Source organism: Papaver somniferum, chromosome 2, assembly GCF_003573695.1.
Source record: "Papaver somniferum cultivar HN1 chromosome 2, ASM357369v1, whole genome shotgun sequence".
In the NCBI taxonomy this organism is placed as follows: Eukaryota; Viridiplantae; Streptophyta; class Magnoliopsida; order Ranunculales; family Papaveraceae; genus Papaver; species Papaver somniferum.
In genome coordinates, this window is record NC_039359.1 from 37,150,653 (window position 1) to 37,172,083 (window position 21,431).

The 21,431-nt window shown below is 37.6% G+C and overlaps 2 protein-coding genes across 4 annotated transcripts; both read left to right on the top strand.

Annotated features, from left to right (window-relative positions):
* The first annotated feature begins 1,802 nt into the window (after nucleotides 1-1,802).
* Nucleotides 1,803-4,602, top strand: LOC113347386 (pentatricopeptide repeat-containing protein At5g66520-like). Of its 3 annotated transcripts, none has more exons than XR_003358945.1 (2): nucleotides 1,803-3,972; nucleotides 4,518-4,602. XR_003358945.1 is itself a non-coding variant. In XM_026591033.1 (2 exons), the coding sequence occupies exons 1-2, from the start codon at nucleotides 2,034-2,036 to the stop codon at nucleotides 3,867-3,869; spliced, it is 1,725 nt and encodes a 574-aa protein (XP_026446818.1). In that variant the 5' UTR covers nucleotides 1,803-2,033; the 3' UTR covers nucleotides 3,870-4,277. The 3 variants fall into 3 exon arrangements, 1 of the variants encoding a protein (XP_026446818.1); XR_003358944.1 differs by having other exon boundaries at nucleotides 4,508-4,536; XM_026591033.1 differs by lacking the exon at nucleotides 4,518-4,602 and having other exon boundaries at nucleotides 1,803-3,735; nucleotides 3,847-4,277.
* Nucleotides 4,603-6,938: 2,336 nt separating this feature from the next.
* Nucleotides 6,939-9,853, top strand: LOC113347387 (endoglucanase 9-like). The gene is made up of 6 exons (XM_026591034.1): nucleotides 6,939-7,188; nucleotides 7,907-8,410; nucleotides 8,506-8,655; nucleotides 8,751-8,862; nucleotides 8,955-9,118; nucleotides 9,221-9,853. The coding sequence occupies exons 1-6, from the start codon at nucleotides 6,970-6,972 to the stop codon at nucleotides 9,551-9,553; spliced, it is 1,482 nt and encodes a 493-aa protein (XP_026446819.1). The 5' UTR covers nucleotides 6,939-6,969; the 3' UTR covers nucleotides 9,554-9,853.
* Nucleotides 9,854-21,431: the final 11,578 nt, after the last annotated feature.

The window sequence follows — 21,431 nt, forward strand, 5'->3', positions numbered from 1 at the left end:
ACTGAAATCGGAGTTTCTAACTGACTAGTATTATTTTTGTTTTTTTCTTTCTAGTTTTTGTTTTATTTTATAGTCAATCTCTAATGCTCTTTCCATTTGTTACAAATCTTTCGATACACTATTCCCTACCCCCACCCTCATCCCAAAAAAAAAGCAAGCGTATAAATACCTCCCTAATTTGAGGCCTATAACTTTTATTTGAGGCCTATCAATTTATTCACCCACCTAGATGAGAGGGATAAGGGGTGTCTAAAAAGGGTGAAAGTACTAAGTTACCCTCACTTTTAAAACTTAAACACTTAAATAAAGTATTTCTTAGGTTCTTTTCTATCAACCCATTACTCTTAATTAGGTTTTTGATGATTTCATACATTTAATTTTTTTTTTTAGAAATTTCGGTTGTCTGGTTTTATCCAGAATCGGTTGATTAGAATTTCCACATTAGCCGATTTTGAACAATCGATTGATATTCACATACACGTCGACTGATTATTCTTGGTGTTCTTCGTCGTTGAGGAACATCAACCCAGAATAGATCAATGTGGACACTTATAAAAAAATCCATTCTGGTTAACCTTTTTTTTCTTCAATTAGTGCTCAATTATAGAATGAGTATGAAGTCATACCTTTAAATGATTTCAGTTCGAGTATAAATGTTATACTCGAAAGAAAACAACTCTATACCCGAATTGACAATGAGTGTGAGAGTGATATTACACCCAATTTCAAAACGAGTATGATTTTATACTCGAACTGAATATGAATTCTCAAAATATTATTTCATGCTCGATTTGAAAATGGGTATGAAATCATACTCATTCTTAACTCGAGTGTAAATTTAAATTAGGTTTGATGTTTTTCAATGCCATCAGATAATCGGTCGATGCGAAGGTTCATATCGACCGTTCTAGGTAAAAGAATATATTATTTTATTAACTTTGTTTTTGAAGCTGCAATCGCTCTATGTAGTATTTGGTATCGACTGATTTTGGGTTTTCTTCATTAATGATGGAGTATGAACATCAACCAGAATCATCCTACAAAACATTGACCGATTCTTGGTTGATGTTTTATAAAAATAAATAAATCATATTTAATGATTATTAACATTATTTGATTTTTGAATTAACAAGATTAAACATTTGCTAATCAATCGGTTAATACTAATTAAGTAGAGATGAATTAGCCATTAACTAAAATAGTTGGATACAAAATTTTTTTATTTTACTTCAAAATATCTCTCTCTTGCAGTGGTCGAATAAAACCTATAAACCTAAAACTAGGGAGGATATATATTAGTGATGCCAAAAATATGATAGCTTACCTTAAAATTTGTAAAGGCCAAACTAGTTGGACCTCTTGCTCTATTCTAGATGATTGCTTGTTTCTTTTAAAAGACATTAATCCTGTTAGATTCAAACATCTTAAAAAAGAGCTAAATAGTGTAGCAGACTTAGCTGCAAAATACAGTAGAATTGGGAATGTAACAGGAGAATGGGATGAGAATAACTTTCTCTGTTTTCTCCGTAATGCTGTAATTTCTCATTAGTCAACGAAAATTTTCTTTCCAAACAAAAAAAGAAAAAGAAAAGAAAAAGGGAGGATATATATTGCACGATTTATAAAGGGAGATACCAGTCCTACTAAGTGCTGATACCATTTCATCGATCCAACAGCTAGGATCGGTGGGATTTTTTTGTCCTATATAAAACGGTATCAACACTTAGTAGAACTGTTATCCCTTTATAAATCATGATATATTGTGGATCGAGTCGGACCATTGGATTTGGTCCGCTGCTCATTTCAACTTCCTCTTCAACTATTTCTCTGTCTAAAGTCTTAAGACTCTTAACTCGTAACTCTGAACTCTACTTACCTCTCTGAATTAAAGTTAAGAAGTCGAATTTCTCAAGTCTCCAACGGCTACCTTCTACTCCCCACTCTCTCATCTCCCGCCATGTCCATCCATCCACCATATCAAACAAGCTCATGGTCTTATCATAGCTGTGGGTCTCTCCACCAACAACACAATCATGGCTCACCTTCTCTCCGCATTAGCTATCTCTCCACCAGATTCATCGCCATCAACCTCACAGTATTCACTTTCGATATTTCAACGTTTCGAAAACCCCAACATTTTTGCTTCAAACAGTATGATTAGATGTTTGGCTAAATCCCAAACTCCTCAAAATTCATTTCTACTATATAAATCCATGCATCAGAACATTTACTGTCAGCCTAATAATTATACTTTTCCGTTTGTTCTTCAAGCTTGCAGTAAGCTTTTAGGTACTCGTGAAGGACCCCAGATTCATAATCATATTGTTAAACTTGGGTTTACTAAAGATGTTTACATCAAAAACTCTTTGATTATTTTTTATAGTATGTGTGGTCAAATACAGAATTCCCGTCAAGTGTTTGATGAAAATCCTCAATGTAGTGATATTGTTACTTGGAATGCAATTTTAGCTAGTTATGCTAGAGATGAACAGTTAGGTATCGCGGAACAGTTGTTTGGTGAAATGCCTGAGAAAGATGTGATTTCTTGGAGTACATTGATAGTGGGTTATGTTCAAGGAGGGAAATTAGAAAAGGGTTTGGACTGTTTTAGAGAGATGAAAGAGAAGGGACTGATTCCAAATGAGGCAATTTTTGTTACTGTTCTCTCGGCTTCAGCTCAAATGGGTTTGCTTGAACATGGGAAACTAGTTCATTCCACTATAAAAGCGTCCAACTGTCGAATGACTCTTCCACTAAGAACTGCTCTTATTGATATGTATGCAAAATGTGGTTGTATTGAGATGTCAAGGCAACTTTTTGATGAAATGCGTCGAAGAGATGTTTGGTCTTGGAATGTCATGATTTGCGGTTTAGCAACACATGGCCTAGGAAAGGAAGCTCTTGAACTTTTTGAAAGGTTCACGAAAGAAGGGTGGAGACCAGTTAATGTGACCTTTGTCGGGGTGTTGAACGCCTGCGGTCGAGCAGGTCTTGTCTATGAAGGCCGGCAATATTTCAAGTTGATGACAGAGGTTTATGGGATTGAGCCGGAGATGGAGCATTATGGGTGCATCGTTGATCTCTTGGGTAGAGCTGGCTTTGTGGAAGAAGCTCTGAAATTGGTCGAGAATATGACAATTCAACCAGATCCTGTATTATGGGGAACATTATTAGGGGCATGTAAGGTTCATGGGAAAGTTGAATTAGGGGAAAAACTCGGGAGAAAACTAATTGAAATGGATCCTACGCATGACGCCCATTACGTATTACTTGCCAATATTTATGCGAAAGCTAGAAAATGGGAAGATGTGGTCAGAGTAAGAAGACTAATGGTTGATCGAGGAAATAATAAAATTGCTGGATGGAGCTTGATTGAAGCACAGGGAGAGGTTCATCGGTTTATTGTAGGGGATAGAGAGCATAAGCACTCTTTGGAGATATACAAAATGCTCAATGTGATTGATAGGCGTCTGGCAGAAGCCGGATACTCCCCAGATGTTTCACCTGTTTTACATGATATAGGAAAGGAGGAGAAAGAGAATGCAATTAGAGTGCACAGTGAGAGGTTAGCTATTGCTTTTGGTTTGTTGGTAACACAAGTTGGTGATTGTATTCGAATTGTGAAAAATTTGAGAGTTTGTGGGGATTGTCATTTGGTTTGCAAGATGATCTCGAAGGTTTTTGAGAGGGAGATTATTGTAAGGGATGGAAGCCGATTTCATCATTTCAAAATGGGTAATTGTTCTTGCCATGACTATTGGTAATGAATCTGCTGTAAAATGGATTCAGTTTAGTTATAATACTTATTTATTTGGTTTGACTATTTGAGATGGAGGCATTTTATAGGATATTATGGCCTCTGCTGTTGAAGTGTTCCAACTTAAAGTTAAACTCGTGTTAGCTATCAGAAAGAACTGCCAACTTATCTTTCATCATCATATGGACAGTATCCTCCTCCAAGCACAACAACAGGTATCACCTACCCACCTCTGTCTTCATTGGGTTTTTGCATTACATTATGTGATTTCTCAATACGGTTGACGCCATTGTATTGCACTCGCTTAGCGTTGCACAATACATGGGCTCACCTCTATCATCATATACACTTCAGTCTTCATCAAAGAATTTTAGCTGGCTATCATAGAACTGTCATCATCTCATATCTTTGGCTAAGACGTACAGAATGTATCTTTGTCGTACAGTCTTGACCTTACGTGCTCTGTTCATGTCATTCCTATTCCTTGCACCTATTTCCTAATTATTTTTTAGAGTCTACTTATAGAAACAAACAAGCAAATGAAAGTCGTACATATTGCATTTACAAACAGTAGGGCATTTGAACGAGTGATACGGAGATTGCTCGAGTATAACTTTGCAAGAGCTACTCTATCAGTTTGCCTTTTTAGATCCATACTGCTTCAGTTAGATTGATCTCCGGATGCTTTGGTTCATATAGTTTGTTACTCAAGTTATGATTCGCTCTCATAAATGTTTCCTAACTCTTCAGTTTACTCCAGGAAATTAAAATTTCCTTCATATCATAAGTCTTCATCTGAAGTGTAGGCCTGAACGCTCGGAACTGGTTTTTGGTGACGAATAGAGGCTTTAAATTATTCTCATACTGTCTTAAATTTGCAAGGTCACTGCATGGCTTATTCTCTGCACAACTTCAAATTTAAACAGACTGTTGGATTCATGATAGTTACTTTGTTAGATGTCATGGGTACTAGCGGAACTTTTCAAAACCTGCACCTTATATGGATTAAAAGCTCCTGAAACCTGTCCAGATTTTGTCCAATGTTTCAGCAATTTGTAGAATGCGTTTACCTTAACTTGTCACCTACCAGCCAATTTTTTGTGGGTGTCTATTGAAAATATCGGAAACATGCCCGGTCTCCATTACCAATACAAAAGCATGGTTCATACCTATGACAATTGGGGCTTAGACATGGTTGGATTTTACTTGATATGCAATTAAGTTTTAGCCAGATAATAATTTTCAAATGTTAAAGCCAACATGTGAAGAGCAAGTGCCCAACTTGTGTTTATGTAATGATCTTCATGACCTACTTAACATTTAAAATTTGAATTCTGAAGTCTCGTATGCGCAGGCACTAGATCACTAGAGTGGCCCTTTGCTTGTTTTGAAGTATTGAGATGATGTGAACTAAGGTTATAATAATACATAAAAAGGTGTTCCATTACTTCATTGCTAATATTCACTGAACTTTCCAAAACTTTGAAGGATTTCAGTTTTGACACACAACTTTGAAAGCTGAAAATTTTGGTAGTTATTGTAGATAAAATTTGTTTGTTTGTTAGTAAAGGGAATGATTTGCTCAATCTTATATAATATACTTTTCTTATATTCAATATTCTCTGATCAAAACCTATTTCTATGGCTTTTTGGATATAAAGAAGAGAGTAGAAAACAATTTATATGTGGGTTCATAGTTCATTTTATAAGCAACTGGTAAAGCCTACTTGCGCAACTGCTAGTCAACTGTTTATGAATCAACTCCCTTTTGGCTTTCTTAGGATTCGAAATAACCAAATAAGCTTCAATGTCTTTTACAACTTCACTCTTTAGCATAAACTACACAAGTCTTCAGGCATCTAGCCAGGGACCAATATTATCTACAGGTTGTCACAAGGGACCAATATCTTGAAACATCTGATATTCCTAGTGGAAAGTAGACCCATACACAATTTTATGCATTGCATATAAACGGTGTTTTTGTATCGTCGGCTCCGATAAGATAGCAATACTATACTGTAAACCACGCGCCCTCATGCATACAGAAAAGGAAAATGCATCTATTATACAACTCCCAAAATACTCAGCTCAAAGATTGAGATTGAGAGTGAGATGTTGTCCTGAACACTCTTTGGAGAGTGTTGTTATTGCATGTAGCCTCTGAAATCTGAATCACAGAGAATCCACTTTTAAACAAAACATAACCAAATCTAAAGCTTGATCTTGAAGTTTAATAAGAGTGCGTTAATTAAACTAATTCTGTTATAGGAAAATGCAATACATGAGATTCTCTATTAAGAAATCCAAGAAAATCAAAAGCGTGAAGATAGAAATCCTAAAAACCAATCAAGCTATCGCTTTTGAAAACTTTAGGCAGCTATCAGCGTCTTATCTTCTAGGCAATATCGGTGCAAGAAAAAAATCTTAACTGAAATAAAGTAGCCGTTATTCTTGCCCTTTTTGGGTTACTCAACGGTCATTCTTCAACTAGCCCAGGGAGGGAACTAAGAAAAATTTGACAAGTATATTGAATCTAGGGTTTTTGTTTTTTCCACAACACATTTTACTTAATTTACCACTCAAAATCTTGAATTTACCTGCATCCAACAAATCTATACCAATCCACCCGATAACAAATTTATCACATGGACTTGCCAAGATCCAAAACACAAATAGAGAATGCTTTGACTTATTCTTCTTTGATTGACTCGGCAAGGCGTTCAAATTTAGCTCGATAATATTGTTCCACGGGGCAACTTTTAGATACACCATAAATTCATCCGACTGAATAACCTTGTAGTTGTTGCTGTGCTGCGCGTGTTGTATACTTAGTTTTCTAACAAGAATCCAATGGGATAAACCCACTAATCATATTGTTTGTATTTTAAGTCCCATATTAAGCTTTTGGTCCTATAAAAGATGGCCACTTTATCTGTGCAAATGGCAACATTTTACGTTAGAAATAGAATATAGAGTGATCCTTTAGACTTATTTTGACCCTACCATGCAATTAAACAGTATTAGTACCATCCTTAATCATTCTTTTACATTTAATCTTCATTAAACAAGGGAAAAACAAAAGCCAAAATTTGCGTTCGATTGAAAGTTTTTTTGTCCCCAGTAACTTATCTATATAAAGAGAGAGCCAAACATAAAGATTTGAATTATAGTTGGAGAAAAATCTCTAGTATTTGAAAGAAAAGATAGAAAAGATGACAAGGGGAGCTTCCCACTCATCAAACTCCTCCTTGCTCTCTATCTTCTTCTTCTTATTATTTTTGGTTCAGAGTGCTAATGGAAATCCTAATTATATGGATGCTTTAGCTAAGTCCATATTGTTTTTTGAAGGTCAGAGATCAGGGAAGCTCCCCACAGGTCAAAAACTCACCTGGAGATCTCATTCTGGCCTTAAAGATGGTTCTGCCGCTAATGTACGTTTTTGCATTTTTGTTATGCTATAAGTTGTTTCTTTTATGTTTTCTCCCTTTCAAATTGTGAGTTGTTTTATTTTCTTAAATTTTTTCCTTGCAAAGCATGGTCACATCATTTACTTGGTTTTAAGTCTACTTGCACAGTTTTGACTTGTGTATGAAAGTTAATGCGGTTGCTTCACTGAATTGGAATCAATATTATACTCCCTCCGTTTCTACATAAGTGTTACTATCACTTTATAATTTTGAATTAAATATCTCTCCGTATAGGATTACCCCATCAATCTCGAACAGTTGTTCCGTTATTCATCATCAAAATTACTCCTGTATCTATCTTCTTGCTTCTGCACTTTATAAATTTAAGCTGATAACAAACTTTCTTTGTACATGATATAGGACTTTTTGTTTTAGACCTTGATTTTTGTGTTCAAGCTAACGCCAATTGGAAGTTGGATTCCTTGGCTAATGAAGCAAGGATTTTTCCTGTCACTAATTTTTGTGTCGCATATCTGGCCTCCCAGCTCAAACAAATTACACTAAACATAATCAGAATGGAACAACGTCCTATTTTTACTTTTTCACATAATTTGAAATATAAATGCCTCTTTTGGAGTTAGATTTTGATGCAACCTGGAAATGAAGAGTCTGTCACAAGCCCAGTCAGAAATGCCCATTACTATGATACTCATACTATTACTATTCTTGTTTTGCATTCTAGGTTGATCTCACCGGGGGCTACTATGATGCCGGCGACAATGTTAAGTTCAACCTTCCGATGGCGTATTCCACTGTTATGTTATCATGGGGTTCACTCGAAAACGGGAAGAAAATGGGAGCGCAGTTAGGAAAAACACGTGTTGCAATCCGTTGGGCCACAGATTACTTACTAAAATGTGCAAATGCTACCCCTGGTAAACTCTATGTAGGTGTAGGTGATCCAAATGTTGATCATAAATGTTGGGAACGCCCTGAGGACATGGATACCGTTCGAACTGTTTATTCTGTGTCCGCTGGTAGTCCAGGTTCAGATGTTGCGGCTGAAACTGCAGCCGCCTTGGCGGCAGGTTCAATGGTGTTTAGGGTGGTGGATCGTAAATATTCATTATTGCTTCTGAAGACGGCAAAGAAGGTCATGAAGTTTGCACTGTCATATCAGGGTGCCTATAGTGATTCTCTTGGTTCTGCTGTTTGTCCCTTTTATTGCTCTTATTCAGGTTATAAGGTAAGAAATTGGAACAACTTATATGATAACTGATGTACTAATCTAGTTACGTTGGAGCTTCATCAGGGTGGTATATTTATTTACTGTACCTGCAGGATGAATTAATTTGGGGTGCTACATGGTTGCTGAGAGCAACGAACGATGTTTCGTACGCAAACCTAATAAAATCCCTTGCCACTGATGATGGGGTTGATATCTTCAGTTGGGACAACAAATTTGCTGGTGCATATGTTCTTCTCGCCAGGGTAAGGAAAATCAAGAAATTCAAAATCCAACAAGAAAAAAATTAAAATGAAATCCATTGATTTGAATTTTAATTGATTGTTGTGCATCTTTACAGAAAGCTTTGTTGGACAAGGACAAGTCATTTGATCCATTCATTCAAAAAGCTGAAAACTTCATGTGTCGTATTCTACCCAATTCACCTTATTCAACTACACATTATACACCAGGTACTAAAAAAATTTCAAACAACTTTTTTGTGGGGGCAAGCTAACGGGTAGCTCATTGTCAGGGTTACCTAAATAGTGAATGAATTTTGCAGGGGGGTTGATGTACAAATTAAGTCAATGTAATCTTCAATATGTTACTTCCATCACCTTCTTGCTCGCAACATATGCCAAGTACATGGTATCTGCCAAACACACCTTCAATTGCGGTAACACACTTGTAACATCAGAGACCCTCAGGCATTTGGCCAAGAGTCAGGTAAGCCATAATTTACCATATGAATGCCATCTAGACTTTGATTTGTGTTTGAAAACATCGGCTAATTATTATACGCTCATAATCACATGTTGGAAATTTCAGGTGGATTACATTCTAGGGGTGAACCCACGGAAAATGTCGTACATGGTAGGCTATGGGCCATCCTACCCACACAAAATTCATCACAGAGGATCATCCATCGCTTCCATCAAAACTTACAAGCAAACCATAGGTTGCGATGGTGGATTCCAGCCGTTTTTCTATTCTCCAAAACCTAACCCGAACATCCTTATCGGTGCCGTTGTGGGTGGACCTGATCAAAATGATGCGTTCCCAGATGATCGGAGTGATTATAGCCGTTCGGAACCTGCTACTTACATCAATGCTGCTTTAGTTGGACCCTTAGCCTACCTAGCAGGAAGCTATAGTAAGTAATGGAGTTTACTAGCACTAGGGTCCAAGATCTGTTCATGACGACTACTGGACTTGAGATTGTTTATTAGTGAAAATATAGAAATGATCACCCCCAAGTAAACGAAGTGGTGCTTCAAAAAAAAGAAAAGAATGGTGTATGTGTATGTGTTAGATTGCTAGAGAGAATTCTAAGATCTGTGTTGAGTGCCTAGTCAGTGACTCAGTGGTGCCATAGAATAGACGTCATTTCCAAAGGGAAAAAATGTCATATAAACTAGGTTGTTAAAGATTCATATGAATGAAGCTCCTTTTTTCTTTTTATGTTTTTCCCCTTTTTTTTTCCTTCTTCAATTTGACATTCAATTAGAAAAGTCTAATAATCTTTACAAAAAAAAAAAAAAAACTAGTTGGGAGCCTTGTGACAAGGTGGCAAAGAAAAAAAATATCACAAACTTGGTCCAATAGCCCTAAAACAATAATTCTTTGGTGAAAAAGACATGTAAAGTTTGATACTGTTTAATTGTCCAATAATTAAAAATATACTTTTCTACTATCCTTTTTTTTTAAGAAAAGAGTCTAGGTGGCTAGATAAGCAACCCACTCATGGTTACAGCTTGGATACTACCTGAGCCTTCTCGAGCATCAGATATATCCCTCAAAATATAGTTATCATTATTACAGTAATCCAACTGAAAGGTGTTTGTGGAATTCTGTAAAACAAGCATAATGGTCTGTAGATTAATTCCTCTCCAGTTAGAGTCAGAGAATAGGTTAGATTGCCTAGCTAGATTGATAGCTGCATAGTTTGGTTGGGAGGTAATTTTTGTGAGATTCCCTAAGACGAAATCAATTGATGCATTGTTGTTGTTGTTGTCCTGGTTTTGATTTCTTCTTCCTTTGAACCGATGTTGAACCTCCAGTTGGTAACCTATTTTGATAGCTTGTAGAATTTCTTCAGTTTCAACAGCAAAGTTGATGTTTGTTTGTCGCATAGTCTTCCCCCATGTCAGAGCAAGTTGAGCTCCCCTGCTTGATCTTTCTGTTCTTCCGATTCCACGGGTATAGTCCTTGAAGCTTCTTGTTCCCATGTATTGACCTGTTAGGGACAGAGCAATAATGGAATGATTAGTATAGGATTGATTATCACTAGTAACATGACATAGGTCAGCTGGATCAATATGCATGCTAATAGTGACTCCAAACTTATCAGTGGTGTGCCTGTGTTGACTGTAATTCTCAGGTGGAGAATTAGTACTATTAGAATGGTAGTAGAGGTTATTAATGATGTGCCCTGGTTTATGGTGCACTCTTGAGTGATTGCATAGATGCTGAGTTATGTCTCTTGCAGTAGTTGTAGCAGCTGGAGAAATATTTCGAAAGACCCAGTCGTATCTGGCTTTCCAGATAAACCAGCAGATAGTGGCATAAGTTTCATTCCAGCTTACATTGAGGTTATTTTCCTGGAACCAGTTGTTAAACCAAGCATGAAACAAGTTGAAAGAGGAGAATAGATTATGATGTTCTCCAAAAAGCTTCTTCCAGACTTCAGAAGCGGCTGGGCAGGTTAAGAGGACATGTGTTATGTCTTCAGCTCCATTGTTGCAGTAAGAGCATATGGGATCTATTTAGCTCAAGATGCTAGTTGTTTTAGAATTTGTTGGGAGAATACCATGAGCAAATTTCCAGATGAATAAATGGATGGATGGGTTAGTATCTAGGCCCCAAATTTGGTTCCAAGGAGCTATCTGATTGTCATTAGCATACTTGTCTTGAATCTGTTTGTCATATAGAGATTTGACAGAAAACTTGTTATTGGTGGTGAGAGCCCACTGGATTTCATCATGGTCATTTTGGAAGTGAGGGGTTTGAGAATTAGGTGTTGAATGTCAGGTGTGAACCATTGGGTTTAAGATATGAATATCCCATTCTCTATAGGTGTTGAAAACTTGGTTGACTGTTGTGAGGTTTTCTGGGGATATGGTAGGTTTGGTTATTCTATCAGAGTTGTTGGTGATCCATCTGTCTTCTAATATATGAATTTGCATTCCATTAACAATCTTCCAAATGTAGTTTTGCTAAATTAAGGTTATGCCTTCCAGAATTCCTTTCCAGATCCAAGAGTCAGTAGTCTTAGGCTTTGTATCCATTCTTATAACTTCAGTATTGGGGTAGTGAGATGCCTTCATGGTGCTGCTCCATAGTGAGTCTGGTTCCATAATTAGTCTCCAGGCGACCTTGCAAGTTGAAGAGTTCCATGTTTTTAAACCCCAGACCTCCAAGCTCTTTAGGTTTGTTGATAGCATCCCAAGCAAAATAGTAGAGACCTTTGGATTTGTCTTGTTCTTTGTTCCAGAAGAAATATCTTTGAATGGAATTGATCTCATTGCAAGTGGTTTTCGGAATTTTGAAGCAATTCATTTGGTAGATGCTAGAGGTGGAAGTATCTGATTGGATCATTGTCATTTTCCCAGCAGTTGAGAGGTTTGTCTTCCATCCAGCAAATCTGAACTTTAGCTTGTCAACACAAGGTTTGAAGGCTTGTATCTTACTCTTAGTTGTGAACAGTGGAGATCCCAGATATTTGTCAGATGTATTGATCCTTTGAACCTTCATAGTATTAATGATGTTTTCAGCTATTTCAGGAGCAGTGTTCTTGCTGAAGAAGATGCCAGATTTTGAGAAGTTTATTAGCTGACCTGAAGATTGCCCAAATTCTTGAAAGATCTGGATAAGGTTATTGAATTCTTGCATATTGGATTTGCAGAATATCATGCAGTCATCAGCAAACAGAAGGTGGTTGATGGCTGGGGGATCCCTGCAAATCTTGATTCCTTGAATTTGGTGTTGAGTTTCAGCATGAGTCAGATATCTGGATAGAGCTTCCATACAGAAGAGGAAAAGGTAAAGGGATAGGGGATCCCCTTGTCTTAATCCCCTGGAGGGTTTGAAAAACTTTCCTGGATATCCATTAACTAGGACAGCCATGCTGGTAGTTGATATGCATTGGTGGATTAGATTGCACCATTGAGGACTGAATCCCATTTGAGATAGAACTTGAAGAAGGAAGTCCCAGTTGACTCTGTCAAAGGCTTTGGCCATATCTATTTTTATGCCCATTGTTCCATTACTCCCTTTTTTCCCTCTTCTGGTGTTCATGTGGTGGATTATTTCATGAGCTATGGCAATGTTGTCAGAGATTTGTCTTCCATGAATAAAGGAAGATTGGAATGGAGATATAATTTTGGGTAGAAGGGGTTTGAGTATTTAGGAAAGAATTTTAGATATGATTTTGTAGGTGGTATTACACAGGGAGATAGGTCTGAAGTGAGCTGAAGTGGTAGGGTTATCAATTTTGGGAATGAAGGATATGAAGGTAGAGTTCATTTATTTTAGGATATGCCCAGAAGTGAAGAAATGTTGAACCATGTGTATGATGTCATCTCCAACAATGTCCCGGTTTTCTTGAAATAAGTTAGGGGGGAAGCCATTAGGTCCTGAAGCTTGTTTCCAGCCATGCTAAAGATAATATTTTTAATTTCCAGAGCCTCAGGGGTTCTAGTAAGGTTCTGGTTCTCTTGATAAGTAATGGTGGTGGGAATGAGGTTTAGAATGAAGGGTTGATATTTATGGGTTAAACAGTTTCCATGTTGGCAAAGTGGGTTGTGAAAGTCTTAGTGATCTCAGAATTGTCTTGTATCCAAGTACCATCTTATTTTTGTATAAAATAAATTTTATTCCTTCTATATCTTTTTTTGGCTGCTAGGTGAAAATATCCAGTATTTATGTCCCCAAGTTTGATGTGTTGATCTCTGCTCTTAGTATTCCAGAATGACTCTTGCACTTGTTGCCAATGTTCCACTTGAAGTCTTGCTTCTCTAAGATCTTTTCCTCTATTGGAGTTGAATTGATGCTTGGTTATCCAGTCCAGGTGTTGTATGCTTTCTTCTAAATTTGTCTTGATGTTGCCATACACTTCTTTATTCCATTTCTTTAGTGTAACTTTTATATCCCTGAGTTTCCTGGCTATTTTTATGGCTAGAGAGCCTTTATGGTTGGCCTTCCAGCATTCAGCTATAATGCTTTTGTAGTTTTCATGGTTGAGCCAAGGGCCAAAGAATTTGAATGGGATTTGACCTTGTTTCCATGTTGGATTGGTATTGAGAATGATAGGGTTATGATCAGAACCAATGGCAGTGAGGTTGGAGATGTTAGTGTTGGGTTGATTTTCTAGCCAAGCTTCATTAGTTAGTCCTCTGTCTAATCTCTGCTCAGTGAGTTGGGGACCAGTTCTTTTGTTGGTCCAGGTGAAGGGACATTCAGTGTAACCCAAGTCAGTGAGATTTGCTTCTTCAATTTTGTTTAAGAATATATCAGCTTCAACTTGATCAATGGGATGTTGACTAAATTTCTCATGTTCATGAAGGACAAAGTTGCAGTCTCCCATTATTAACCAAGCCAAAGAGTTAGCAGCATAAGTATTTTCAATCATCTTCCAGGAATTAAGCTTTTCACAAGTAGTATAAGGGCTACCATAGTAGCCAGTAAATAACCAAGGCTCTCCATGCAAAGGGTGGATGGTGGCACTAATATGATGGTCAGAAAAGTCCTCAATAGTGACATCTAGATTGGTTTTCCAGGAAAGAACTAGACATCCAGCAGTTTTGGATTTGCCCTTAGGTTCTACAAACCAGAAATTAGTGACACCTACGTTACCTAGGATTTTCTTAAGATTTCTAGATTGTTGTTTGGTTTCAGATAGGAAAAATATGTCAGGGTTATGTTTATTCAGCATGTTATTTAGGTATCTAATAGTGTTTGCTTGTCCTATGCCTTGGCAGTTCCAAGTTATGATGGAGTAAAATTGCCAAAAGTAAGATATGATAGGATATAATTAAAGATAGTAATTCTGTAGCCTAGTAATGTTATGCAGAAATTCCTAGCATTTATGACTAGAATAATCCAAAGACACAAGTTCATTTTGAAAAAGGCAAATATGTCATTGTGAGAATGTAGACTGCAATATTGTATGGATTTTACCTGGGGTGTGTTAAATGGATTGACTCCTTCCAGATTCCTAGTAGTTTCTTTTGTCATATGGTCCTCTTCCATATGGGTATTCTGCATGTTACTCCTTTTGGCTGATTGATGCCGATTCCACTGCAAAGATTGATGATCAGGGTAGGCGGGCAGGTTGTACAGTTTTCTCTTGATATCAACCAGATGAGGATGTTGTTCAGAATCAACAACTTTGAGCTTAAACTCAGTTTTTCTTTTCTCCCATAGGAGCTTTTTCTGATTGTCAAACTCCTCCATCATCTGCTGTTGAACATCAGCTAAGGTGGGAAGATTCATGAGAGCATTGTTTGAATTAATGTCAATATTAATGTGATGATTGGTGTTATTGGTTTTTGGGAAGATTTCCTCTAGTTCGTGGAAGTGGAAATGGTAGTGAATTTCCTTCTTGCTGCAACCTTGATGTTACTTTTCTTCTTCATCAGAGACTCTTTGCTTCTGCTGCTTTTCATTAGCTTCTTGTGTTTCTTCTGGCAGGCGACATCCTCAGGGTTGGTAGTGGGTATGTCACCAGTGATAGGTTAATCTAGACCAGCTTGGAAGATTAGATATTGTGGAGAACCATCCAATTCCTCAGAAGAGTTTTGAAGGAGAATCTTCTGTTGAGCAATTCTCATTTTGATTGCAAACTCTTCTGCAACAGCTTTATCAGTATAATGGCGGATAAGGGGTGGTTTTTTCGGGCTGCTGTCCGGAATGTTACTGGTATTAGAAGAAGAAGGGGTAGTGGGTGTTGATGGATATTTATTTTTGGAGGTGGATGTGTATTGGTTATTGGGAGTTTTCTGAGAATCTTCTTCTTCTTCTAAGCAAAGCGGACCAGGATGATCAAGAATTCTACAAATTTTACAGAAAGCTATTCCATTAAGAGCATAAGCCAGTTCCAACCAGTAAGAGGTATTAGTATCATCATAAGCATCGATACCATATTTTAGAGCTTTAGTTACGTCTATGGTGAGCAGGACTTCCAGATTCTTCTCATCATCGTCTCTTCCATAGGCTTTCTTGGATCCTTGATAAATTCCAGCTGGTCCAATTAGATTGTGTATGTCAGGTATGATGTGAGTTGGTATTCTTTTCACCAGCGTCCAGATCCAAACTTAGTAGAAGTTTTCTTCAACAATGTACTCCAGTCCTGAGGATGAAACTTTATTAAGAACAATAAGCTTGTCGAAGATACCTCTTGTTCATCCTTTCCTGAAAACTTTGTAGTCCTCAATACTAGTCAGCCTGATTTGGTAGTAGTTTCTTTTCTTCCTCCAAAGTGAGACTTCTGAGTTTCTTCGTAGTTCCCAGTTGTTATTGATGAATCTGGATATAATTCTTGTTTCATGAGAAATTTTGCTGCAACACCTTCCAATGAAAACCCATTTCCAGTCTTCCTTTTTTTTTGGTAAGACATTGGCTTGTTTTGTAAAGACTTTTGGGAACAAATCCTCTGGGATATTTAGGGAAGAATTCATTTGTTTCACTAGATTGTCAATACTTTAAGAGTTTTTATTTCCTGAAGATGAGGCCATGAAAGAGTGTATACTGAAGTTTATGTTGAGGTGTTTGTTCAAGTAATAAGAATGAAAGAGGGGTTTTAGATTAGAGGGAGAGGTTGTATTGTTGTGGTGCACTTTAATTTTAATTTTGAATTGTTGACCAGAGAGGTTCAGATAGTACATATTGTTGTATTGTTGCAGTTGGGAAGTTTGCAGTGGATGGCACCAAGAGATAGCTGAGATGTAATTCAGGGGCCATGCGCAAGACCATGGACTCCATCTAGGGGGTTCCTTATCAGAGCTGAGATTGTTGATGACCTTGACTACTAGCAATATGTTGGAGTAGAACCTGTCATCCAAGATAGAACCAAGACAAATTCCACAATACGGGTGATAGATAAGCAAATAAAAACATATTTTTTGGACTTTGGTTTGAGGGAATTTCTTTTTGTTCAAACTATTATCTTGACAGTTCATGTTTATTATTTTCCATGTGATGGGTATGTACTTTATATGCTGATAGTGACTTAGGATTTGCTCCCTAATGGAAGTCATATATGAGTACCAATTTATGTGGTTTAGAGGTAAGAGGCTGGGTAGTCCTATGTACTTCAAGATTCTCTCAAGTTTGAACTGCATTGTAGATTCTAGGAAAGTAACTTGAGAGACAGTGATGGTAGTAGTGAACTGACTTTGGATAAGGACCAGATTGAGATCATACCTATAGCACGTGCGAATGCGTACATTATGATCCGTATTGCAGTTGGTCTTATTCCTGAGATTGTGGTTGAAGTGGTACCTGAAGCACGTGTGGTTGAAGTGATACCTGAAGCACGTGCGGTCGCTAACCGTATACCTTAAGTTGTATGTGGGATTATTCATGAAATTGTAGTTAACATTTTCTGTTGGATGAGTTGTTGTTGGGCCCCAGCTTCCTTCCACAGTAATGACTCTGCTGCGTTGTGTTGGATCCATTTGTGGGTCGAAATGTGGTGTCAAAACCGGGTTAGGGGGAGGCAGAATACGATTCGAGTTCCTGCTTGTGTAGTAACTAACAAGTGTTGGTTGTCGCCTCGTATTAGCCAATAAAAATTGAGTAGTGTACAATAGAAAATTGCATGCATCCAGTAGGCATGTGCCTCCTCAAGATCCAGATAACCCAATCTCTATGATGTTTAATTGATGGTTGAGATGCGATAACTGTTGGTCTTCCCATCCATATATCCTTCTGGAGAGAGAGCAATTTCAATTTCCATACCTGATAATTCCAAACATTTCTTTGCCCATTGAATTGATGTCGAAGAGAAGCCAAAATGCTTATCAGAATTTGAATAAGCTTCCATCTAGGAGTGGAAATCGATTGACCATAGATGTTCCAGGGGTAAAGAAGCCCAAGATTGATATGCATGATAAACAGGTACTGGTTTTTGACATTCATAGTCAAATAGGCAAGTCCTAGCTGTCGAGTTTGGTTTTCATGTATTTAAGAATCTGATTACCAATAATTTCCATTTCCTCCACTTTGGCAGGTGGTAGAAATAAGTAGCAGTAGTAAATCTCCAGAGGCGGACAAGCATGAAGTTACAAGTGGGGTTAATGGTGGCAATGAAGAGAAGGTTGCAGCTCGGGGTTGTTCCGACGCTTCTGGTGGTGTTGGAAGACAAGAGCCTCAGCAGGTTCCACATCCACAACTCAGGGGGTTGCAGGATGGATGGGTTCTGTATGTTGTACATCCTGATAGAGGTCAATTTGTTATCAATGAAGAGGTGGTTCTTGTTGGAGATCAGCGGGTAGTCTGTGGCGGTGCTAGGCAAGGATTCTTTTCTGCACCATTTCCAAAGGCATACAAGGCTAGAATCCATGAGAATGATTCCCTTTGCCTTCCAAATGATTCTGTGGTTTTCCCAAACATTTTTCTGTTGGCACCTGTGATGCGACAAATGGCTCAAGATGTTTATGATATTGCTATATTTGGTCCTGAGGAGATTACAGATCCGCATGAGATTGCAGAGGATAGGGTACTTCCCTTGCCCCAACCAAAGGATGGAGGGAAATATTCCGTACCTAGGAGGTGTGCCGCACCAAAAGACACTGTTGCTGAAATGAGAGGGGCAGGAGGGTCTGGAGTTGCACCAGGGGCTTGACCAGGAGGAATCTAGCTCCTGAACTTTGGTGATGTAAGTATCCCATTTTTTTGTTTTTTGCGGTGTTATGCTTATATACTCCAGACAAGTGATTTTGAAACTAGTGGTGTTGAAATTAGTATCATGTGAACTGGAATTGAAGACAATGGGTGAATGTATAGGTGAATGGATATGTTTATGGTTTGTTATAATGTGAGCTAAGTTTGAAATTGTGTGTTTAAGTTTTTTATTGTCCATGATTTGAAACATAGCATAAAATGTAAGGTTTACATGGTTAAAAGGATGAAAAACAGGGAGGGGTTGTGGAATGGTTGTTATGCAGGTTTTCATAGGCTTTCTGTGTTTGGTTTGTTTATTTGAGAGCTTATAAGTATCGACCCAAATGTTAGCCTACTTAGAGTTCCTGAAAGATATATGTTTAGGCATACAATAACTAAAAGATAGGAGAGAGTAGTGCAAATACATACCAGTAGAGTAAACATACATCAGAGAGGTAGGGAAATTAGCACAAAGGACTAAAAGGTCAGCACTTGCCAGCAGATGAGTCATGACTAGAGTAGCTTGATGATATCTGAGTGGGAGTCTACAGTTTCCATGCTCGAGTTCATCAATGGAGTTACCAGCCTTGCATAAGATTCTGTAAGGGAGATGAAGATCCAAGAGTGGTTTGATTTTGCCTTTATAGGTAAACTGAGGATGTTGGTAAGGTGAGTTCTTATGTTTAATCTTCCAAAACCAATTAGTAATAAGTTTCCAGGATAGGCATTGATCTTCAATTTCAACTTTACACCTTTGAAATTGGGTTTAAGGTTATAAAAATTGAAGCACTGCAGAAATCCAGGTTCTAGGATCCCAGAGATGGTGATTTGAGGAACAAAACTAATACCAGTATTGATTTGGGTAACAGTAGTGATACCAATGATGGAGGTGATGAATATGTTGTATGTGATGAGTGTATTGCCTGTGAGGTGTGTGATTTCAGCGAAGTTTGGGTTGCCTTTGAATTCAGAAGTTGAATCCATCTTCGCAGTTCCAGAGATTACTCGAGTGATTTCTTTCTGATTTTGATTGATGCAGTTGCAGTGACATTGATTAGGGTGATTTTTGGTTGTCATTGGTTAAACTCCAGTTAGAATATCCGGTGGAAACTAGACGTTGAGTCGACCGTTGATGGAAGCAGACAAGGAAAAAACGGGAGGTTAAACGGAGAGGGGGAAGAAACCGGGAGAAGAGAGAGGAGGGAAGGCAGAGCTCATTTGATTTTACATTCCCCGTTCCCAGGGAGAGGATATAGGAGAGGCTTGTGGCACAACCCACTTTTCTACTATCCATTTTGGATATTCTACCCTGGATTTTGTTTATTAATTAACTGGAACAGACTATTATGTCCTTGTCTTCTTTAAATGTTGCGGAGACCTTCGATTCAAAAAAGAACATGTTTTTTCATCCTCAAATATATTTTCTTTCTTCTCCTCCAATAACTCATCCTGAATTAGTTGATGATAGATAATACCAGATTTGATCACCACCAATGCTATTGTCGTGAATCACCATTTGGATGAATAACCACCGCCACTACAACAGGTACATTTAGCGACAAGTCTTGATTTAGTTTGTATTTCATGAATGAACTACGATAAAATTATTAAACACATGATGAAACCTGGATAAAACTAGGCTCTTCCAGTGACAACACATGACGAAACCAATTTCATCTAGTGTTCCAGTGATAACACATAATGAAACCAATTTCATCTAGTGGCAACACATGATAAAACTAGGCTTATCCAGTGGCAACACATGATGAAACCAATTCCATCCAGTGATAACACATGATGAAACTAGGAAACAAATATCGAAGTGTATACTAAGATGAAAAATTCATAAACTAAAACGAAAAACATTTTGAAATCAAATATAACTAAAAAGACAATTAGGGTTTGAAACTTACTAATTTGAGCATATATGCTTCAATTCACACAAGACCCTAATTTTTTAAATTTAAGAATTTGAATTTTTTTTTTAACTAAATTAGGGTGTTAGAAAATTCTTTGTGGATGGTAGTGGTGGTGATGCTGATGATAGTTTTGGAGAAACACGATATTTGTCGACGGTGGTAGTAGAGAAGGTGGTGGTGATGATAATGTCGGTGATGGTGGTGGAGAAAGTTGATGTTCTTGATGGTGGCGCTGGTGTTTGTGGTAGTGGAGATGTTATTGGTGGTGTCGATAATGGAGGATGGAGAAGATTACTATTGTCAATGGTGGTGGTGGTGGATGATGGTGGAGGAAGACGACGTCGATGGTGGAGAAGAAGAAGAAGATCGATTTTCAAAATAAAAGTGAAATTTCTGAAGATGAATTTTAGGCGGAAGGTATAGTTGTTTGTTTTAAAATGATGTGTCTCTCGTCCATTTGACTCATCACAATAATAATTTTCTCATCCATCTCGACCAGGTTTGATGGGTTTTCGTCCATTTAAACCATTGTTTGAAAAAATATTTAGTGATATTGAAAAGGCGAGGGTACCCAAATATACCTCAAGCTAAAACTTTTCCTACCTATAAGTTCTTTCTCCGAAAGTGATTGTCTACGGACTGAGTCAAGACAATACAACTAATTGGTTTACACTTCGTGTGATCGTCTATGGATACGAGATCGAGACAATACAACAACGAAGTATGTTTACTTGATATAAAGGTTCGGACTTAACCAAACATAATAGGATTGCTTATCAAGTAAATAGGAATTAACGTTTGTGTAAATTACTTTAATTATAATAAAAAAATTATAATGCGTAAAATAAATGTAAATGACACAACAAGATTTTGTTAACGAGGAAACCGCAAATGCAGAAAAACGTCGGGACCTAGTCCAGAATTGAATACTCTCAGGATTAAGCCGCTACACAAAATTATACTTAACTTCGTATAGTTGAGACTAAGTAACTAACCCTATAGTTCACCTAGTTCCGTCTGTATTGCCACGCCTCCGACTTATGAATAAGTCAAGTATTTGGTTCGTATTCCAAACAGTAAAGGAACAAGAAATCCGTTTGGTATCAACTCTATTCAACCAAGTGATATGAGTCGGACAAAGGCTCTTCCGTTTATCTTAACATAAACTCCTTCGTCGGGTCTAGATCTATCTTATGTTCGATCACCCAAAGGTAATCGATTAAGATTAAGCTAACAAC